This window comes from Labeo rohita, chromosome 17 (assembly GCF_022985175.1).
Source record: "Labeo rohita strain BAU-BD-2019 chromosome 17, IGBB_LRoh.1.0, whole genome shotgun sequence".
In the NCBI taxonomy this organism is placed as follows: Eukaryota; Metazoa; Chordata; class Actinopteri; order Cypriniformes; family Cyprinidae; genus Labeo; species Labeo rohita.
In genome coordinates, this window is record NC_066885.1 from 5,094,368 (window position 1) to 5,110,000 (window position 15,633).

At 37.8% G+C, this 15,633-nt stretch overlaps 1 protein-coding gene across 1 annotated transcript in view; it reads left to right on the top strand.

Moving 5' to 3' along the window:
- The first annotated feature begins 1,943 nt into the window (after positions 1–1,943).
- The window catches only part of LOC127179497 (NACHT, LRR and PYD domains-containing protein 3), a 29,958-nt gene continuing 16,268 nt past the window's right edge, over positions 1,944–15,633 (top strand). Inside the window, exons 1-4 of the mRNA XM_051133045.1 lie at positions 1,944–2,090; positions 2,229–2,329; positions 2,508–2,675; positions 2,855–3,004. Coding sequence (XP_050989002.1) covers positions 2,521–2,675; positions 2,855–3,004 — 305 coding nt within the window. The 5' untranslated portion in view covers positions 1,944–2,090; positions 2,229–2,329; positions 2,508–2,520. The remainder of the gene's footprint in view (positions 2,091–2,228; positions 2,330–2,507; positions 2,676–2,854; positions 3,005–15,633) is intronic.

The following is a 15,633-nucleotide window of genomic DNA, read 5'->3' on the forward strand; positions in this document are numbered from 1 at the left end:
GGTTTGCAGACACTAATGTGAAAGTCTTGCAGCAGATGTTGTTTACATTTAGTACCTTTAGAAAATGTGACACACACTTAAAACAAGGTTCTTAAGTAAAAACACCAATTAAACTATTGAACAAGACTAGATAAAATGAAGAAACACATAAATGATCATGAATTTAATTCAACAAAAGTCAAACTCAGACATCCAAATAAGCTCTTGAATATCTGAATTTGAGCAAAACTGGATAAAAGACATGAATAAAAGACATCAACCAAAAGAATGAACTTGAATAAATTCAAATTCAAATAATTTTGAAGAGACCAATGATAGCCACTGCTCTTTAACCTTTGTTGCATTGTAATGTTTCACCAATAATGCAACACAATTATATTGAAATTAACTGGAAATGTCTTGTTTTTTAAGCATTAAATAAATATTTGCGTGGCCATTTTAGTGAAAAATATGATTTGAAATGTTAATTTAGATTTGTTTGTAAAAGTAATATATACACAACACATTTTTATAATCAGATATTGTTCTTTGTAAATGCAACATTGAATTATTAAATAGTTACACATTTTAAACAACAATTACATTGAATGTTTCACAGACAAATCTTAAGTAAAACTACATATTCTAAAATGTAAGTTATGCTGTTTTACTGATCATCAGTTGCACTGACTGAATTATTTTTAATCTCATGATGCACACTAGTAATCTCTCCATTTTTTTTTTTTTTTCAATGGCACGTGTATAAAAATAATTAAATGTCCTAATTGAATTATGGCCTAACCCTTAGTCTAAGCCCTGTCTTTGAAACTGGGCCTTAATGTATTTTCTTATTACATTAAGTGGCATACACCCTGGGGCATTTACCATTCTTCTGAGTACCTCCACTTAGACTGAAGGGATAAAGTTTCCCCCTTTAAATTGATTCACACATTTTTTACCTTTTATAGAGGCATCTTTTATGTCATATTCTTAACATTCTGTTAAGTGTATTACTAATATACTAAAAAAGCAATAAATGATGTCAAAATTAAGTGATTAGATTTAAAACTAAAATCGCAAGTAGGTAGCAGTCACTGTCTTAAAGGAACACTCCACTTTTTTTTGAAAATAGGCTCATTGTCCAACTTCCCTAGAGTTAAACTGTTGAGTTTTACCATTTCTGAATCCATTCAGCCGATCTCCGGGTCTGGCGGTAGCACTTTTAGCATACCTTAGCACAGATCATTGAATCCGATCAATCCTGGCAGATTCAGAAGATTGATTCTAAGAGCCATTTCTGAAACTATTGAACTGGTAGTTGAATTGAAAAGATTTTGATTAGTGATTATTCATCTAAAGATTTGTGAGCGTTTGAATGTATTTGTGAGTCTATGCTGTTTTATTATAAGAATTTTTCAGAGGCCTAATTTTTTTTGTTATTCCTATGTCCACAAAAGTCCACAGCATCTCCAGAACCCAGCTGTGTGTCTATAAAGTGACAGATATTTGCTTTCTCCTCCTGAGTTCAGTAATGCCACAGTGACCTCTGACCCTGTCTGCAGAGTTAAAAAAGATTATGTGATCAGATCAGTGATTGCCCGTTTGACCTGCACTGACTCTGACCATCAGACCCTCATCAGACAGGGAGTCAAGGACCAACACAAAACTAACAAGAAGAGCAAGTATGAGAGATTATTTTAGGCAATCAAACTAGAAGAGAGTCAAACCCTCCTGAACAGGATCTACACACAGCTCTACATTGTAGAGGGAGAGAGTGAAGGAGTGAATGAAGAACATGAGGTTTTACAGATGGAGAAAACAGTCAGAACACAAGACACTGCTTCACCTGTACAGGTGTTTTACCTGCAGGCTGCACCCGACATTTTGCTGGTTAAATGTAAACCAGCTAAACCAGTTTAGCAAAAGTGATCCTATTTCAACAGACTCCATGTTGTGAAAGGAACGCGAACAACGTCAGGACCGAAAAGCTGTTTGTAAATAATGTGAACGAGTTTGAGAAACAGATGAGTTTAATGCTGCTATCTAGAGACAGAATGGATTTATGAACTGAATGAAGTTTGTGCTTGATGTTCTTCATTGTTGAGACAGAGGTAGGTTTGAGTCAACACATTTCTGCATTCATGTGTCATTGAATATTTAATAGCATATGAAAATATTTGTCATAAACTACTGTAATCGACATCTAATGTCAGTCTTTCTGTTCTGTTTTGATGTTTCATTCTCTACAGGTTTTGTGGTCACACAAAAATATGTGAACTCTCATGTACAAAGCAATGTTTCAGGAATAATCTTTTATTTCTGAGAGTCACCAATGGATTGATACACTCAGGTTTCTTATATTAGCAGCTTGTGAAACCATTTAACTGCCTGTGAATATTATGTGGATTAGTGTAAAGATTTGATCATCATGCTGATATTCATATTTTTATTAAATGCTTTATTCTAATTATATATCTATTTAATTATATCTAAAAATGTTGGTTGTACATATCTGTGTTGTGTTTCAGCACTGCTTATAAAATGAGTGTCTATGAGAAGAGAGAGGAGGAGGAGGAGGAGGATGTCCACACACATAAAGCAGCACCTCCAGAACCCAGCTGTGTGTCTGTGAAGAGTGACTGGTCCATAGGGATCCCACCTAATCTTAGTGCTGGAACAAGGACCTCTGAACTTGAGTGAGTACGAATTTAATGATCGGGACGTCCTTGTAGCCATTTGTTCCACTACCTCTTGTTCTTCCTGTAAGCGTGACTGCATGGATGGGTGACCAGAGCACCACCATATTACCAATGCTGAAAGAGCAGCTGATTGTGGTCCTAAATGAAGTATACTGTATATCTGTTCTTTGTGTCAGTAGTGGTGCCTGTAAAATGAGAAAGGAGGAGGTTTCTGTTCTGACAAGTAAAGCAGCATCTCCAGAACACAGCTGTGTGTCTATGAAGAGTGACTGGTCCATAGGGATTCCTCCTAATCTCAGTGCTAGAACAGTGACCTCTGACCCTGAGTGAGTATCTGCATAGATATTGTCTTTGTATCTTTAGGCAAAAGTTTGCTATTAGGTCATAAGCTTTTCTTTGATTAATGTGTAGTTGGTAAATGTGGCATTTACCTTTATTGATTCAATATGCATGCTGGGGAGTTACTAGAAGTAATTTATCCAAAATTATATCTCTCAAAAAAGAAGTATAGAAATTAGTGCTGTCAAATCGATTAATTGGGATTAATCACATCCAAAATAAAGCTTAATACATACACATGTATATTTTTAATTAATTGCATGTGTGTGTGCATGTGTATATATATATATATATATATATATATATATATATATATATATATATATATAAAGTTCAGATGCAAAACCCTCTAAAAGCCATCCTGGTCAAAAATGAGATAATGAAATGATTGAATGCTCTTTACACATAGTATACGTCCATCAAAGAAATATAGAAATGCATATGTGTGTGTATTTATATATGACCCTGGACCACAAAACCAGTCATCATTAATAAAAAAAAAAAAAAAAAAGCTGAATAAATAAGCTTTCCACTGATGTATGGTTTGTTAGGATAGCACAATATTTGGCCGATATACTATTTGAAAATCTGGAATCTGAGGGTGAAAAAAGTCAAAATATTGAGAAAATCGCCTTTGTAAGTTGTCCACATAAAGTACTTAACAATGCATATTACTAGTCAAAAATTGTGTTTTTATATATTTATGGTAGAAAATATACAAAAATCTTTATGGAGCATAATCTTTACTTAATATCCTAATGACTTTTTGCCATAAAAAAAAAAATTATAAATTTGACCCATAAAATGTATTGTTGGCTATTGCTACATATATACCTGTGCGACTTATGACTGTGTTTTTTTAGTCCAGGGTCACATATAAATATACACAATTCACACGCACATATATTATGTAAACACAAGCTTTGGATGTGATTAACTGATTTGACAGCACTAGTAGAAATGTAAATGTGATCTAGTACTCGCAAGAATACCAAATTGAAAGACTAGGATGCTAGTATGAACATACGTTCAGAAATCTGAACAGAAAGCAATATTTTAACAGTCCACAGATGAACACTCTCAAGTCAGAAATCCACACACTCAACAAATGTGCAAATATACCATGTTCTTTCTCAGAAATATGATTTAATGCACAAAATACTAAGCTGTTGGGCTTCTTCCAGAAGATGTCTAGAAGTATGTTAATATGTAACTTACAGCAGATGCAAACAACCAATATCAAGAACTCTACAATAGCATGTTAAATATATCTATAGACATGTTAAATCTGAAAGTGCTATTAAACTGATCTGAAACTGTGGTTCAAATCAGATCTTAGAATTTCATGTGCTAGAAACATTTGTAAATACTTTTCAGTCAGTTTTTGTTATATTTTATCTGTTTCAATACCTTTGAAAAGATTTGTAATGAATTCAGACCTGAAATACTTTTAGAGGTTTGGTAGAAAATACATTTAAAAAAAACTATTTTCAATCAGTATATGAAAAAACCTGACATCAATAAATCACAAACAAACAAACAATCCACTGTTTCTGCAGAGTGAAGAAAGATGATGCGATCAGATCAGTAACGCCACATTTGACCTGCACTGACTCCATCAGTCAGACCCTCATCATACAGAGAGTCAAAGACCAACACAAAACCAGCATGAAGAACAAGTATGAGAGATTATTTGAGGGAATCAAACTGCAAGAAAATCAAACCCTCCTGAACAGGATCTACACACAGCTCTACATCATAGAGGGAGAGAGTGAAGGAGTGAATGAAGAACATGAGGTTTTACAGATGGAGAAAACAGCCAGAACACAAGACACTCCAATCTACTGCAATGACATCTTTAAACCCCTACATGAACCAGAATGTGAGGAGAAAGACAAAATCAAGACTGTTCTTACTAAAGGCATCGCAGGAATCGGAAAAACCGTCTCTGTGCAGAAGTTCATTCTGGACTGGACTGAGGGTAAAGCCAATCAGGATGTAGATTTCATGTTTGTGCTTCCATTTTGAGAGCTGAACTTAATTAAATATCACCAGTACAGTCTTCACAGACTTCTGCTGGACTTTCATCCTGAACTTCAGGATCTGGACTCAAAGATTTATGAGAAGTGTAAAGCTGTGTTCATCTTTGATGGTCTGGATGAAAGCAGAATTACACTAATGTTTTCAGACATTGAGGGAGTCTGTGATGTGAATGAATCTTCATCAGTGGGTGTGTTGATGTCAGACCTCATCAAAGGAGAGCTGCTTCCCTCTGCTCTCATCTGGATCACCTCCAGACCAGCAGCAGCCAATCAGATTCCCTCGAAATACATCAACCGTGTGACAGAGATTCAGGGATTTAATGAGCCTCAGAAGAAGGAATATTTCAGGAAGAAAATCAATGATGTGCATCAAGCCAACAGAATCATCTCACACATTAGAAGATCAAGAAGCCTCAACATCATGTGTCACATACCTGTCTTCTGCTGGATCTCAGCCACTGTGCTTCAAAACCTCCTGAAACCAGATGAGAGTACAGAAATCCCTCAAACTCTGACTGAAATGTACATCCACTTCCTGCTGACTCAAATTAACATGAGGAATCAGAAGTATGAAGAGAGAGATCCAAATAAACTCCTGAAGACCAGCAGAGATGTGATTGTGAAACTTGCTGAACTGGCTTTCAAACAGCTGATGAAGGGCAATGTGATGTTTTATGAGGAGGACCTGATTGAGAGCGGCATAGACGTCACTGACGCCTCAGTGTATTCTGGGATTTGCACTGAGATCTTTAAGGAGGAATCTGTGATTCATCAGAGGAAAGTCTACTGCTTCATACATCTGAGCTTTCAGGAGTTTCTAGCTGCTTTCTTTGTGTTTTACTCACATGTAGTTAAGAATAATGAATTACTGAAGTTGTTTCTGAATGAAAAATATCAGCGGTACACCTGGAAATTCTCACTGTATGAGCTTCTAAAAGCTGCAGTTGATAATTCCTTACAGAGTAAAAATGGACACCTGGATCTTTTCCTGCGGTTCCTGCTGGGCGTCTCACTGCAGTTCAATCAGAGACTCTTATGGGATCTACTGACACACACAGTGAACAACTCAAAACCCATAAATAAAATCACTCAGTACATTAAAGAGAAGCTCAAGGCTGATGAAGGTCTGTCTGCTGACAGATGTATCAATCTGTTCCTCTGTCTGCTGGAAATGAAAGATCAGACTCTGTACAGAGAGATTCAGGAGTTTGTGAAATCAGAGAATCACTCAACGAAGAAACTCTCTCTGTCTCACTGCTCAACAATATCCTACATGCTTCAGATATCAGAGGAGGTTCTGGATATGTTTGATTTAAAGAAATATAACACATCAGATGAGGGCAGAAGGAGACTGATACCAGCTGTGGTTAACTGCAAAAAAGCTGTGTGAGTATTCATTTATGTGACTGGAGATTAAACAGCATTTGACATTTAGTGAAAATATTTATTGTTTAATTAACATCTTAAAATGTGGCAGTTTAGCCATTTGTTGGATGCACTTGCAGCTATTAGTTAAGGTTGTAGTTGTTTCACATTTCCAGTTCTCTCTAACTTTCACTATTAAATAGGTTGTTTTTTTTCTACTGTGCTGCACAGACGGTTCAGGTTGGACTGAAATGGTCAATGAAACTACCTGGAATATATGATTAAATATACAGTCATATTAATTTTGTTAGATTTAGTTAATATATGACTAAATAATGTGACTATATACAGTTCATTCAGAAAGTATTCAGTGTTGTTTTTCTCTTTTATATTTTGTGTATGCTTTACACCAACATCAATCTACACACAGTGCCCCATAATGACAAAAACAAACCAGAAATGAGATGCACCTGAGCTAAATGTCAACTGGCTTAGCAGAGGGTCTGAATACTTATGTCATATATGTGATATTATACGTTTATGTGACTTATGTGATATTTCAAAGTATCCGAGTAATTTAAACATTATGAAGTGTAGTATTTGAGCTGATTGAGTCAGTATTTATTGTCCACCTTCTAATGAAAAATCATATTTAATTCTGTGTTACAGACTTGCCTTTTGTAATCTTACGAGTCAGTGTTGTGAAAGTTTGTCTTCATCTCTACGATCATCGAACTCACTGAGAAAGCTGGACTTGAGTCACAATGACATGCAGGATTCAGGAGTGAAGCTACTCTCTGATGGACTGAAGAGTTCACATTGTCACCTCAACATACTGAAGTAAAAAACAAAAAACAAAAAAAGATAAAAACTAGTGATTAAAAAGTAATTAAAATCACTTTAAATTAAAGAGATGTCCTCTCTCCAAAGTTACTCCAGCTGAAATGAACCTGTTATCAGTCATCTGTAGATAAAGTCCTATGTTAAATCTATTTAAAGCAGAGTTGTTGGAATCTAACGACTCCTGTGTATGAATCAGTTTTAGATTATCTCAATGTGTTATTGAGTGTTTGTTTGTTTGTTTGTGTGTGTGTTTGTAGATTATCTGGCTGTATGGTGACAGAGGTAGGCTGTCGTTATTTGGCTTCAGCTCTGAGTTCAAACCCCTCACACCTGAGAGAGTTGGATCTGAGCTACAATCACCCAGGACAATCATTAGTCAAGCTGCTCTCTGATCCAAACTACAGACTAAAGAAACTCAAGTATGTTCAATACTGATATCCACCCTGTAAACTTCTTAACTGGATGATGATGATGTGTATGTTTTCCTTCCAATGGTCTGAATTTCTTCTTCTTCTCCAAAATGAATCACATTTTTGAGGGCCTAGACATGCTCGAAAACTCATGAAACTTTGCACACATGCCAGAAGTGGCGAAAATTTAAATTCTCATATGGGTTTCAGAAGTGGGTGTGGTACGAACGTACAAAACCCAACAGGAAGTCTGTTATTTTGAATTTTCCTGGCAAGTTGTGTGCCATTTTTGCCATTTCCAGGTGCTGTATTTAAACAAACTCCTCCTAGAAATTTAAACAGATCAATTTGGTCAGTGTAGTCTAAAGCCCTTTGTGATGTTAAATTGCAAAGATCTTAAGTTTTCATTGAGGGCATGTCCGTGGTTGTCTGACAAACTTTGATGTTTCGCCATGAAACAGGAAGTTGTTATAATTAAGGCATACAATGTCTGATCTGCACCAAACTTCACATTTTTGACAAGACTACTGACCTGAAGAGATCTACATGTCCATATTCAGTTATTATATATTATATCAGTTATAATATATTTAGTCATAGCGCCTCCTGCTGGCAACAGGAAGTGACACGTTTTAACGAACAGCTTCAAGAGATTTAATGACATCAACATTATATTTGGTCAGTCTACTGTAAAGTAGCGATGGTAAAGTGTAAAGATCTTGAGTTTTTGTTAAAGTGCATGTCCGTGGCAGCCTGACAAAGTTAGATGTTGTAACTCAACCATACATTGTCCAGTCTGCCCCAAACTTTACACGTTCGAGTCCTGGGGCTGGATTCATGGATTCATGGATTTACACCATTTACACCACGATTTGAGAATCGTGTCTTTACACCAGGTGATCAGGTGTTGATTTTGTTACCGTCTTCTGGATCTTCGTTTTGTGCTAAGTTTACTGGGCCATATACTGTTCTTCAGAAGTTGTCTGATGAAAATGATCAAGTTGCGACCCCAGGTCGACGAAAATCTAAGCAGTGTTTCCATGTAAATTTGCTTAAAGCTTATCGTTCTCGAAGTTCTGCAGGTCAACCAGTGGAACCAGTTGCCCCTGTTGCTGCTGCTTCTTCTGAGTCTCATCAATTTTCTGTTGGGGGAGGAGAGGATATGATTGTTAATGAGGACATAGTTGTTCCTGAAGATTGTGTGTTGCTTCCTCAATTAAAGAATTCAGAGACGCTTCAGAAGTTGGATGCTCTGTTTTCACATTTGACGGAGGTGCAAAACAAAGACTTAACTCAGTTGTTAATGGAGTTTCCGGGCTTGTTTTCAGATGTACCCACACGTACTCACCTGATGCAGCATGATGTTGACGTGGGAGATGCACAACCTATTCGTCAACGGTTTTATAGGGCACCAGTCAGTAAGAGGAAAGCGTTGGAATCTGAAATTCAATATATGCTTGAGAACGGAATAGCTGTGCCGTCGTGCTCAAGTTGGGCTTCACCTTGCTTGCTAGTAAGGAAATCGGATTCAACTTATAGATTTTGCACTGACTACCGCAAACTAAACGCCATCACTAAACCTGATGCTTTTCCACTTCCTCGAGTGGAGGATTGTGTAGACCAGGTGGGTACGGCTAATTTTGTGACTAAGATAGATCTTCTTAAGGGATATTGGCAAGTGCCGTTAACTCCTAGAGCTAGAGAAGTAACCTCATTCATCACATCATCTGGATTATACTCGTACTCCGTTATGAGTTTCAGTTTACGAAATGCTCCTGCCACCTTCCAGAGATTGATGAACCGAGTGGTATTTGGGCTGGAAGGGTGTGCAGTATATTTGGATGACGTTATTGTTTTTAGTGAAACCTGGGAGCAACATTTAGTTCGTCTGCGAGCTCTATTAACTCGCTTGGCAGAGGCATGTCTTACCGTTAACTTGGCTAAATGCGAGTTTGCTAAGGCTACCGTAAGCTATTTGGGAAAAGTGGTTGGCCAAGGTAAAGTGCGTCCAGTTCAGGCCAAAGTACTAGCCATTCAGCAGTTTCCTTCTCCATCCACCAAGAAAGAACTTATGCGCTTTCTGGGGATGGTTGGTTATTATCGGGGTTTCTGCTCTAATTTCTCGACTGTAGTTTCCCCGTTGACTGATTTGCTTAAGAGCTCAGTGAAATTTGACTGGAGTGAAAATTGTCAGAGAGCCTTTGAAAATGTTAAACTGTTGTTGATGACTGCTCCTGTTCTAGCTGCACCGAGATTGGATATGCCATTTAAATTACAAGTGGATGCCAGCCAGGTCGGTGCTGGAGCTGTTCTGTTGCAGACAGGGGAGGGTGGATTGGACTACCCAGTAAGTTTCTTTTCTCGTAAGTTCAATACTTATCAGAAAAATTATTCGGTAATTGAGAAAGAGGCTCTATCTTTGATTTGGGCACTTCAGTTTTTTGATGTGTATGTTGGGGGAGGAATGCCCGTAGAGGTGTATTCTGATCACAATCCTCTAACTTTTTTGCATTCTTTACAGTCACCAAGTCAGCGCTTAATGCGTTGGATTCTCTTTTTACAGCCTTATAATTTGATTGTTAAACATATTAAAGGATCAGACAACGTAGTGGCAGATGCGTTGTCTCGTGTTCCTGATCTGACCAATTAAGTACAACGGTTGTACAGTTGTTTTCTGTTTTCTGTTCTTTTTGTCCTTAATTTGCTTTCAGGATCCAGATTGCTGGTGGCGAGGTGGGCAGAATGGAGAGAATTGTGAAAATCATGTGGTACTGGGGTCAGAGGTTGTGTACTGACGTGTATAGATGTATGATTTCTAAGTTTGTGTGGTGGTGGTGGTTTTTTTTTTTTTTTTTTTTTTTTTTTTTTTGATCCGGTTTGGAACGGATCTCTTTTAAAGAGGGGTGTGTGACGGTTCCAGTGAATAACTGGTGATTTCGGAGTTGCAGGGGATTGGCTGACGGGAGCAGGCACACACCTGAATCCAATCATAGTGCTTTGTAAAGACTGGAACAGAAATGGCGAGGTGCGATCGTTGGCTGGGTTTGGGTCGTCGTTTCCTCTGGATTACTCGAGGCTACCGGAGAACGAACGAGATGTGAGGAATTTGGGAGATCACCGCCGCCTTTGGGCCCGTCTTCTTCGCGAGGGCTGTCGCTTCTGGTGGTTTTACAGACTGTCTGATTGGACTGTTGTCATAATTATTACACGTTTACCGGCCGATAGGCTGATTACTGTTTATACTTGCTTTTCTTTTTATGTTGATATACTTGATACCGGAATAAATTCACGTAATAACTGGCTGTGGTGTGTGGTGACTCCCTTATTTTGTTGCGGTTTGGAAAAGAGATCGTAACAAATGGGGGCTCGTCCTAAAGCCAAATTGCATTATAACAGGATGAAATTTGTTTGATTAAAATTCGGTATGATGTCGATTTGATTGAAGTAAACGTATGCAAAGAATGAGCGTTTGGTATGCACGCTGTTTTGAGAGACGCACATAGATATTACGTGTTTAAACTTTCTCATGAGTTCAAAGGTAGTCCTCATTAAAGGTAAGTGCATTTCTTCTTTTTGCGGGTGACACATTGTTTATTTTCTCCCGGATAGGAATTAGCAATGCTTAGCATTGATTTGTTATTTTGCCTTTTTTATTTTTGTGCAAGCTTTTGGGCGAAGTACACCGCCGTGGTTGCGGATTGAGCTGTTTGTTCAATTCTAAACCATCGGTATTTTGGTGTTTCATGTCGCTTTGCTCTTGAAAGCTGCATGAAGACTAGGCATAAGCTAGCTTAGTGGATTGGTAGGCAGTTTAGAAGGGGGGAAAGTGAATAATTGTTTCACCTGTTTTGTGCTCCGAAAAGGACATAAATGCACTTGCTTTGTATTTAAAAGAGTAACATTTTATGAAAACAGAATGGCATCTATAGAAGAATTTATTAAAGATCCGTCAGAGGATGTATTAAATTCTTTTGTTAAACAACAATTATGGGAACTTGTAGATCATTTTAAAATTGGTGATGTGGATAAGAAATTAGGGAAAAAGGAACTGCGTTCTGTTGTGAAAAATTGGCTATGTGAAAATGGCCTTATGGTGGCCACTCCAGAGGGAAAACGCGACATTGGTGTAAAAGGTTCATTAGATATTTTCTCTGGTTTATCTTTTGAACAAAGAAAAGAGCTTTTACAGATGCAGCAGCTTCATGATAAAGATATGATTAAAGAAACTAAATGTTATGAACTGGAGATTGAAAAAATCAGAAACGAAAATATCCTCAGACAACGCGAGATTGAGTTTGAACAGAAAAAACTAGAGGCTGAGCAATTGGCAAGAGATCATGAGCTGCAGGTGGAGCGGTTAAGATTGGTAAGGGAAGGGAGAATTGTTTCAGATGTTGGGGAGAGAGGTTTAAGTCCATCTGGAGGGTTTGACTTGGCCAGTAATTTAAGACTGCTTCCCAAATTTAATGAACATGACCCTGATGTTTTTTTTTTTTCCTTGTTTGAGACTATGTCCGAGGAGAGGAATTGGCCGATGTCTATCCGAATTGTTATGCTTCAAACAGTGATCACAGGCAAGGCACAGGAAGCGTATGCAGCACTCACGATGGAGGACAGAAAAGATTATGACAAGGTAAAAGTAGCTATTCTGAAGGCCTACGAACTGGTTCCTGAAGCCTATCGACAGCGATTTCGAAGCTGGAGAAAGGGTGATCGCCAAACACACTCTGAGGTGGTAAGAGATCTGGTTTCTTATTTTGATCGTTGGTGCGTTGCGTCTGCTGTAGATGATTTTGAAAAGTTGCGTGATCTCATCATTTTAGAACAATTTAAAAATATCGTGCCCGAATACATTGCTACATATATAAATGAGAAGAAGCCAAAAGACGCAATGGAAGCTGCAGTTTTGGCAGATGACTATGTATTAACACATAAAAAGATGTACAGAGAAGACAGATCAGGTCAGCAAAGTGGTAGTTTTAATGAAAACAGGGGGGGGGCAAGGAGATTTGAACAAACTTTTTTAAAAGCAGACAACATTGGTCGGGTGAAGACTGACAGAGACTTGGTGTGCAATTACTGTTTTAATTTAGGACATTGGAAAAATAAGTGTCCGGTTCTAGCAGCAAAATGGAAGTCTGGAAAAAGGAGGTCTACTAATGATGTTAAACCTGTATTAGTGACTGAGGTTACTGAAATTTCCAATGCCCTTGATCATGGTATTCCCATTGAGGTTGAAGGTGAAGTGAGTGAGTCCAAAGTGGTAACTATGAGGAACTTTGTACCATTTATTACAGAAGGCTGTGTGTCTTTACCAAACTCTGAGAGTAAAATATCAGTTAAAATCTTGAGAGATACCGGCTCATCAGAAACCTTCATTCTTGAATCTGTTTTGCCTTTTTCTGAAGTGACAAGTGAAGGAAGGAATATTCTGATTAGAGGAATTGGATTAAATACTCTTTCTGTTCCCCTGCATAGAGTACATCTGACTTCTGATCTGATCTGTGGAGAAGTATCCATGGGAGTTCGTCCGTCCTTGCCAGTTGATGGGGTTGATGTTATCTTGGGCAATAATTTGGCTGGAGGTAGGGTATGGCGAGATGTGATTCCACCTCCTGAGGTAGTGCCTATTCCAATCACGGAGAACTCCGACATTCTGCATAAAAATTTTCCTGAAGTTTTTACAGCTTGTGCTGTGACTCGTGCAAGAAGTCGGGAGATGTCATCTGACAAAAAAGAGATGTCAAAATATGTTGTGCCTGGTTTGTCTACCCTTTCACCCATTTCTTATAGGGAGTTGGTAGATGCACAGCAGAAAGACCCTGAGTTGCAGAAGTTGTTTGATACTGCTATTTCTTCTCAGGAGGTAAGAAGTGCTGTTAGTGGATGTTTCATCCAGGATGAGATGCTTCTAAGGAAGTATGTTCCCTGTAAGAAGGATTTGTTGGATGAGTGTATAATTCAAGTAGTGGTGCTGAAACAATTTCGGGACGTAGTACTGCACCAGGCACATGGTCAAATTGCTGGACATTTCGGAGTAAAGAAGACCTATGATCAAATTTTACGACAATTTTATTGGCCCCATTTGAAAAAGGATATTTCAGCTTTTATTAGAACGTGTCACATTTGCCAGGTAACTGGAAAGCCGAATCAGTCATTGAAACCAGTGCCTCTGAATCCCATAGCTGTTACAAGCAAACCGTTTGAACATCTGATAATTGATTGTGTGGGACCTCTGCCTCCATCTAAATCGGGGAGTGCATATTTGTTGACCGTAATGTGCCAGGCAACTTGCTATCCAGCAGCCTATGCCATTCGAAAAATTACCACGAAAGCAGTTGTAAAAGCTTTAACTCAGTTTATATCTATTTTTGGGATACCTAAAATTATCCAGAGTGACAATGGTACTAACTTTACGTCACAAATGTTTGCTGAGATTTTGAAGGTGCTAAAAGTGCAACATAATCAGTCGTCCGTTTACCATCCTCAAAGTCAGGGATTGCTTGAACGCTTTCACCAGACTTTGAAGTCACTTTTGCGTGCTTACTGTGTGGAATTAAACCGTGACTGGGAGGAGGGTTTACCCTGGCTATTACTTGCTGCTAGGGGAGTACAGCAAGAGAGTTTGGGGTTTAGCCCAAATGACTTAGTTTTCGGTCATCGTGTACGTGGACCTCTTTCTGTTTTGCGTGAGGGATTGGGTGAGGGAGATCCTCCACATAATTTGGTAGATTATGTGAATGGTTTTCGTAGACGTTTATTGTTGGCTGGACTGAGTGCACAGAAAAATCTCGCTGTTGCACAAGAGAAGATGAAGAAACACTTTGATATCAATATAATATATAATATGCTGTACAACAGACTGCTATTTTTCAGTCGTCCTTTTTGTAATTATACTTTTCTGCTAGCAGGTGACATGTGACTGCATGATGAGTGATTCAAAGAATCATTCATTAAACGATTCGTTTAAACACATTGATTAATTCGCGAACCAAACACTAAATCTGTGTTTTGCTTGTGTGCGCAATGTTTTCGTGGTTTCGTGGTGGAAAGTAACCGCTTGTTGTATCTAAAATTTAAGATATTTAACCGCGGTCAAGTGAGCCGCCATCTGGGTACCGCTGCATGTCTATTAGTGGAATTACGGTACAGAGACACGAAGCGGCCAAAAAGCTGACAAACATCTATATTTCAGCGGTTAAAAATTAAATGTGCCCGAAAACAGGGAAAAAGTATTTACAAAACGTATTTATATTGTACATTATAGAAGATACACTTATATTACTTTCGAATACATTATACTGTGAAGTTTTCTGAAAAAATAAAGTTTGTTAAAATACGTTCTAACACTTAATATTTGCTCCTTTTTTCTACATGCATTATTAAAATTTCTTCAGAGTTACCATGAACATTTCAATAAATTCTTTTTCTGAACAATCATGTCTCTATCTGTGTTCACGATGTTTTAGTGTAGAATTTGGACAGAAAATGAAAGGCAGTCTGTCACAATGCATTATATAACATATATATCGTTGCTTCTTGTCATTTCTGATGTGTCCTTTCATAATAATAATAACGATAAAAGGCTAAATGTTTTTTATCATTTATCAAAAAAAAGGCTTCAGAGTTAACAGGAAATTTTCTATTCATACAAAGTCTGTGACATTGCACTGACCATTCTTTCACATTTATACATGCGTTATTTAAATTCCTTCAGATCTCACAGCAACATTTCTATTCATACTTCTTCAGAATGCCCAACACTCTGTTTGTATCAAGTTTCACAAGATTTCAGTGAAGATTTGTACAGAAAATGAATGGCAAAGTCTGTGAATGGCAAAGTCTGTGACATTGCACTGACCACTCTTTCACATTTATACATGCGTTATTTACATTCCTTCAAATCTCACAGCAACATTTCTATTCATACTTCTTCAGAATGCCCAGCACTCTGTC